This window comes from Salmo salar, chromosome ssa24, assembly GCF_905237065.1.
Source record: "Salmo salar chromosome ssa24, Ssal_v3.1, whole genome shotgun sequence".
Classification (NCBI taxonomy): domain Eukaryota; kingdom Metazoa; phylum Chordata; class Actinopteri; order Salmoniformes; family Salmonidae; genus Salmo; species Salmo salar.
In genome coordinates, this window is record NC_059465.1 from 6,891,138 (window position 1) to 6,898,395 (window position 7,258).

A 7,258-nucleotide genomic window follows, 5' to 3' on the forward strand; every position below is an offset into this window, starting at 1 on the left:
ATAAAATCATTGATGGGTTTGATCAGACAGGCCTACCTATTACCAATGAATTTGCCACTGGGACAATTGACATTCACCATAACAGGCACTTGAGGCCGTACCAATAGATGTAAAGGGTTTCATTCTAATATTATGTTTGATATTTTTTATTAGACATACATAATTATAGCATTTATAAAAAAAATAACACAGTTTCTCTTTCAGTATTATATGTACTGTTTTTCATGGTGTTACGGTTCGCATTAAACATGTATTTGAGTAAGGCTCTCTCTCACTCGACAGTGTTGCTCCCCTCTGTCATATATTGGTATCGTCCCAAGATGGCAGCCTACACTTTGAAGCGTTGTTTAGGAGCTGTCAAAGTTATCCATAAATGTGGAAGTCACCGTTTTATAGGTACATTTTTTGAATACTAAAAAATAAGTATTTCAATCAGTAACGTTTTCTATCATTGATTGATTCACTGTTTGTCCGAACTATTTGTGTTTTGCCAGGCAAGTAGCTAGCAGGCTAGCCAGGTGGCTACCTAGCTAGCTACGTATAATGAACCCATTCTGACCTAGCCTAACTCCTAACTAGCTAAACTAAATAAGATGCATCTTATCCCGTTTGTTCAAAATTTTACTTAGTATTTGCTTGTACTGTAATCGCAATAAATTGCATTGTGCATGTTACCTTCAGAGTCCATTGTCTACTCTATGTAACGTGTGGTCATTCTTGTTTATGTCCTACAGCCAGAAGATGTCTACTTTCCACAGCATACACAGACACCAAATTATGGGACGCAAGAGAGAAAGATCATCAAAATCTGGGTAAGACAGCTACCCAAAGACACTCATTGCTAACAATTCTCTTTGTCCCTACCCAGCACAACAAATGAAAGGTGGGCCTCAACCATTTATGTCACACGTTTTAGCTGTCAAGTGGACATGACATCAGTTGCATTTTAGTTTTGGGAGACGCAGTGATCTACGTGTGAATATATTTGTTATTCTGTGCATAAGTAGTACTGAAGATGTAACTGTCAAGTCAGTGACAATGTCTGTGAATGTGTGCACTAAATTAACACAGGGGGGCAGTCTTAGCTACACATGGACAGATACTGTACTGTGTTATTAGTACTGTAAAGTCTTTTGAAGATTTAAGTCATATATTTAAATGGCAGAAAGTTTCAGCAAGTCTAGCTCTTGTGAAATGTGAAAGTAAAGCTGAATATGAACATGTCATCCTACAGCGTTGTTGGCCACCTTGATGGATAGGACGTATGACCGGAACTTCCCTGTCAGCTCCCTGTCAATATCACGTGTAAGAGCATGCTAGAGTACCGAGAGATTTCATCCTTGTAGCTTGTATGTCTGTCAAACAGTGTCTGCTGTAGCAAACTACTTCATTGTCATATCTGGTACACCAATGACATGTTGGGTAAGATATAAATAATATGACTAATATGATTTATGTTCGGATCAAACTGTAGTCAACGGGATGAAATAATAACCATATCTGTGTATTTTCTTTTTCAGTTTGTTGACAACATATCGTCAAGAGAAGAGGTTGATCAAGCAGAGTACTATCTGTATAAGTAAGCCTAATTTGCATGCCCTGTTATGTTATTTTCGTTGTTAGGGTGTTCACTTCCTGGCCACTGTCTTCTGACCTCTGTTTTCTTCCAAAGTTTTTTATGGTGTGTTTATGTTCAGTCACATGCATGTTTGTTCTGTGCTTCGATGCTGTCTTAAGAGCTTCCCTGTTCTCCCCTCCTCTGGAATCTGTTTCTTATGTGATTGCAAGCCTATGGGTTAAGCGGTTACGCTTGACTTGACTTATGCTGCATAAAAGCGTCAGAATAATGACATAACAGAAGTCATAAACGTTCATGTCTTGTTTGTTCTTGTTTTTTATGTCTGAACATCTCTCTTCTCTCTCCTGTAGATTTCGCCACAGCCCAAACTGTTGGTACCTCAGAGACTGGACTGTCCACAGCTGGGTCAGACAGTGTCTCAGATACGGGGCCAGAGACAAGGCCCTGCACACACTCAAGAACAAGGTAGGACTACATTATGCTAAGCAGAGCCATAGTCCCACTCGGTGTTAGATAGATAGAATGTAAATGGTGAAAACAACCTGTGGTTAGCTAGGTTACCCCATTGGCTCACTTCAAAAACTTGACATTTTCTTGTTGTCTGCTTGTTTTAGTCAATTACAAATTCAACTACATTTTAAGAAAAGTACAACATGTCAAAAGATTACTTTTCAACATTACCTGCTCCCGTGCGTTCTCAATACTAAAACACCTGATATTGTGGGGCTTCCCTCATGCCCTTTTCATGATGGTGCTAGCAGCCATGTGAGTTAGTGAGTGCTAGCTAGCTACCGACTGGAACATTAAGCTACCAAAGGCCGTGATTTTTTGATCTGGTTACTTGGACATGAACAATACAGCAGCATGTTTTTTTTATTTCTGTATAACAAAAACTGACAACGAAGTTGGCTTTTTTTTTACACTGGGTATCAATGGTAAAGAATGTTTTACCCAATTTGTGGGGATGGTCGAGGGGAATTCCTTTTATGACGTGAATATCAACTCCGAGTATAGAAACACAGTGTCACAAACTGTCCTCCATGTTGGTACCCAATGTTCCATGACCATAACATTCTCATTAATGTTCTACCTAGAAGGGTAATTGTCCAATACACAGTGCCTTTTGAAAATCTACATTCTAAAGAGTTTGACCACCTCAATTTCTGAGGTTGACTATGATATTGTGCTTTCGGAAAGATTTTAACCGTTCTCTGTTTCTGTATTTAGGTGCAATATGGAATGTTCCCAGATGATTTCACGTTCAACATTCTGATAGATTCCTTCATAAAAGATGAAGACTTCAAAGGTAAAGAGTCTCTGACTTCGGAAGCTGAAATATCTGTCAAACTGTAAAGTTATCCCAGACCCCCTTTGGAAAAACTCAGTTAAACAAAGCTAAGCCACAAAACTAAGCCATCACAGTCACACATATGACATGTAGCTTAAAACTTCACAAGGTTGTTCCTCTTCTGCAGGTGCCTGTTCTGTCGTGGAAGAGGTGATGCTTCAGGAGTCTTTTGATCTGCCCACCACACAGATCCTGTCCCTGTATGCACTTAGCAATTACCTAGCAACCAAACCAGAGCTCAGCGTAAGTAAAGTAGCATTCTCTGCTCTGTACTTTATGTGTACCAACATGTCTGGAGAAGTTATCGTGCCAAAGAAAATTTGGAGTGTCTGGATTCTGTAGAAAGTAATGATTGTTGGTAACGTAAGGAGGGCGTATGTGTGTAGAGAAGGTCACTATGATCCCAGGACAACATCATTCCCCTTGAAAAATATGGATATTTACATTTTTTATATTTTAGTCATTTAGCAGATGCTCTTATCCAGAGCGACTTACATTAGTGCGTTCATCTTAAGATTGCTAGGTGAGACAACTTATCACAGTCGCAGCAAGTAGATTTTCCCCTCACCAGTCAGTGCTAGTAGGAAAAGACAAGTGCAAAATGTATCAGTTTAAATTTAGCAGCCACAGTTACTGTATTTCTGTGGAAGTCGGTCATTATGCTATTTTCAAATGTTGTCTGAAGCATAAGTGTATGTTGTGTTGGTTGACTGTGCAGATGTCAGACGAGAGGGCTCTGGGAGCATCGCTGCTGATATCTGGTCTGAAGCAGGACGGCTCTATAGGCCTCAGCGCTCAACTGCTGGGCTGTGCTTTACTAGGTATGTATTCCCCCAGTCAGACCATACTTCTGGTCCTAAAACAAGCCATAGCCTTTCCTCATGTTCCTAACCATTTGTTGATAGCAGAAGGATGAGGATTTCTCAGGAAACCCTGCTTTATCCTCTTGTCAAACATTGAAATCAACCTCTCCAAAACCGCATGGTCTGGTTGTCATGTCGTGCTGATCACATCTCTGATAGTTTCCTCTTCCTGCTCCTCTCTCGTTCTCTCTCGTTCTCTCTCTCTCGTTCTCTCTCTCTCTCTGTCTGTCTGTCTGTCTGTCTGTCTGTCTGTCTGTCTGTCTGTCTGTCTGTCTGTGTATGTCTGTCTGTCTGTCTGTCTGTCTGTCTGTCTCTGTCTGTCTCTGTCTGTCTGTCTGTCTGTCTGTCTCTAGGTAAGGTGGAGATGGCGGCAGGGATCCATGCTGTGTTCAGGGGCATGCCTCTGATGTGGACCCCAGGGTATCTAGGCCGGGCCCTGGCCGTCATGGAGAGAGTAGCTGCCGCTCCTGGAGATGGCAAACTATCAAAGGATGCCGTATGTACTTACCAATACCTGTCTTAGTGCTGTACTTTTTACAATCACTAAATCAGTATCTAACAAGATCATTAGTAACACATTATACAAGTATAAGACTAACTCATGATAAAGCATTATCATGAATAAGAAGCCTGTACAGTTTAGCTGATTGTTTACAATCTCATTTTACTCATCAAATGCTGCAAATAACCCAATGAGCATATGACACCAACCTGGTGGCAGTAGAGAGCTGTTACTTTTCAGGTACAGGGTATGACACAGTCTGAGGGTTTATCTCCAGGGCTTAGTGTTGAGACTGTCATATCTGGGTTATTTATACCCAGACGCACGTCAACGCACCCTGGTGCAGTGCTCCTCTAGCCCTGTCGAGTTCAGCAGTTCAACTCTGAGCAGAGTAATGTGATTTAGTGGAGTCTGGAGACCAGGGGGAATCTGTGAGAATCTGTGAGACTTTGGGAACCAAACCAGGTTTGCCAGAAAAGCAGGACCGTGTCAGAACTGATGACTCTGTGTAGATCAGGACAGACAGGAAATATTAATTGTGTGTGTCATTGTCTGCGTGTGTTTGTTTTCGCGTCCGTCTTTTGTCCTGATGGACTCCTGTGAGGGGATGCTCATTGCTCCAGAGTTACCGTGTCGGTCTGTCAGTCTTTTGTCCTGATGGACTCCTGTGAGGGGATGCTCATTGCTCCAGAGTTACCGTGTCGGTCTGTCAGTCTTTTGTCCTGATGGACTCCTGTGAGGGGATGCTCATTGCTCCAGAGTTACCGTGTCGGTCTGTCAGTCTTTTGTCCTGATGGACTCCTGTGAGGGGATGCTCATTGCTCCAGAGTTACCGTGTCGGTCTGTCAGTCTTTTGTCCTGATGGACTCCTGTGAGGGGATGCTCATTGCTCCAGAGTTACCGTGTCGGTCTGTCAGTCTTTTGTCCTGATGGACTCCTGTGAGGGGATGCTCATTGCTCCAGAGTTACCGTGTCGGTCTGTCAGTCTTTTGTCCTGATGGACTCCTGTGAGGGGATGCTCATTGCTCCAGAGTTACCGTGTCGGTCTGTCAGTCTTTTGTCCTGATGGACTCCTGTGAGGGGATGTTCATTGCTCCAGAGTTACCGTGTCGGTCTGTCAGTCTTTTGTCCTGATGGACTCCTGTGAGGGGATGCTCATTGCTCCAGAGTTACCGTGTCGGTCTGTCAGTGCATGTCCGCCTGTCCCAGTTGCGTCTGTGTGTTTCCTTACACCTGTGGTGTGTGTGTGTGTGTGTGTGTGTGTGTGTGTGTGTGTGTGTGTGTGTGTGTGTGTGTGTGTGTGTGTGTGTGTGTGTGTTTGTTTGTTTCTCCTAGGTGGATTACCTGGAGGGTCTGTTGCAGGACCTGTCCTCTGCCTCAGACTCCTCCTCTGGAGAGGATGACGAGTCAGGAGGAGAGGAGGGGAAGAAAGAGGAGGAGGAGGTGGATGAGGACGACCAGGCAGAGAGAGATAAGCTACCCCTCTATGCCAGCAGGTTTAAGGTACTGGGCAAAGGGAAGATCAATCAAACAAGGGAAGAGCCTGTGTATGGACTGCATGTATGTTGTGTTACAGATTACTTGTTTTGATCAATTGAATAAATTGCTATTAAGCACTCATAATTTACAACAAACGACAGTTACACTTAGGGCTCGATTCAATTAGATTGGCGCCAGACGACACCCGCATAGCATGTGTTTTGACGGTGTCAGAGGTGGAACCGCGTTAGAGCTGTTAAATCCACAAGCGGCTTCCGGTATAACTATCGCGGACAATGCCTTTGGCTGCACGGAGTCTCATTAGTAGGAATCCCATGCAGCCGTGTTTACCAGTTCGAACACTGGAATGTGTGATGTAATCTAGGCCTACACCTTGATTAGGCTAAAATAAATCCTCATCGTGACAATCACAAGAGCAGCTGCTCACCGGTTTGATAGCTCCAACGCAATTACACCGTCCGACACCAGGCAAAACATCAGCTATGCGGGTGTCGGCTATCGCCGGGTTAACACTTGTACTGATTGAATCTAGGCCTTAATGCCTCCTTTTATAAATCACACCATCGCTCACCACCTCATCTTCTCTGGCCCTGTGTAGGATCTGAGTGGGCAGCTCCAGTCCAGGGGAAAGGTGGACCCTAGTCCCCTGCAGGTGCTGGTCTCCAGCCTGGTCCAGCAGAGCCTAGCCTCAGCAGAGGGCCCTGACATGGAGCAGTACCAGAGAAAGGTGGGGGAGTGGGAGGCAGAGAGGCAGCAGCTCATCAGAAGGGAGAAAGAGATGAGGGAGAGGGCTGAGGAGGAGAGACGGGCCCATCAGGCAGCTAAGGCAGCTGCAATGCAGGGCTGAACAAACGGCTGGATTGACCCCTTCCACTGGGGCTCACTCTACAACGAGGGTGCGTCCCCTGCAGTTTCTACCACCACAAAGCATCAATACATAGTACTGGTGCTTTTTCATAAATTGTTGGGTCCGTACAACGTCTTCAGTGAAACATACACAAGAAGCGTGGGTCATATTTGAAATAATAATATCATCTGTACGTGAAAAGCAAAAAATCAAGTATTTGTCTTTTGTACAAATTGCATTCGCAGTTTAGCAATATACTGTAAACAAGATCAAAACTCCCCATAATGGAAGTTTGTCTATTAAATTACTGTGATCTTCAAATAATGATTCTTTTCTTGATTATTTATACACAAATATAAACAAAGCAAAGACTTAGTTTGTAGTTATAACTTTTAAGTGGTTTTACACGTAATACTCATAACCTCTGTTTTGTCCTTAGCTTTGTTTTCTTGAGATTTGTTTTTACTTTTCTTGAAAGTATGTTGTATTTCCTGTTGTGGACATCAACATGATGTGATTGGTCTAGCTCCAGTCTAGTGATTGTTAAGCCTGATGGTCACTATGACCTCATGTAAGCCGAAAATAAGAAAAGCGGGGGAAATCCTCCCACTCCTTTTCC

At 43.4% G+C, this 7,258-nt stretch overlaps 1 protein-coding gene across 1 annotated transcript; it reads left to right on the forward strand.

The window, feature by feature from the left end:
- The first annotated feature begins 274 nt into the window (after positions 1–274).
- On the forward strand, positions 275–6,960 carry mrps27 (mitochondrial ribosomal protein S27). Its single transcript, XM_014171101.2, has 11 exons — positions 275–396; positions 735–812; positions 1,235–1,305; positions 1,521–1,579; positions 1,930–2,044; positions 2,807–2,885; positions 3,055–3,170; positions 3,646–3,748; positions 4,144–4,286; positions 5,628–5,795; positions 6,391–6,960. Exons 1-11 carry the CDS (start codon positions 321–323, stop codon positions 6,637–6,639), a joined length of 1,257 nt encoding a protein of 418 aa, XP_014026576.1. The 5' UTR covers positions 275–320; the 3' UTR covers positions 6,640–6,960.
- The last annotated feature ends 298 nt before the right edge of the window (positions 6,961–7,258 follow it).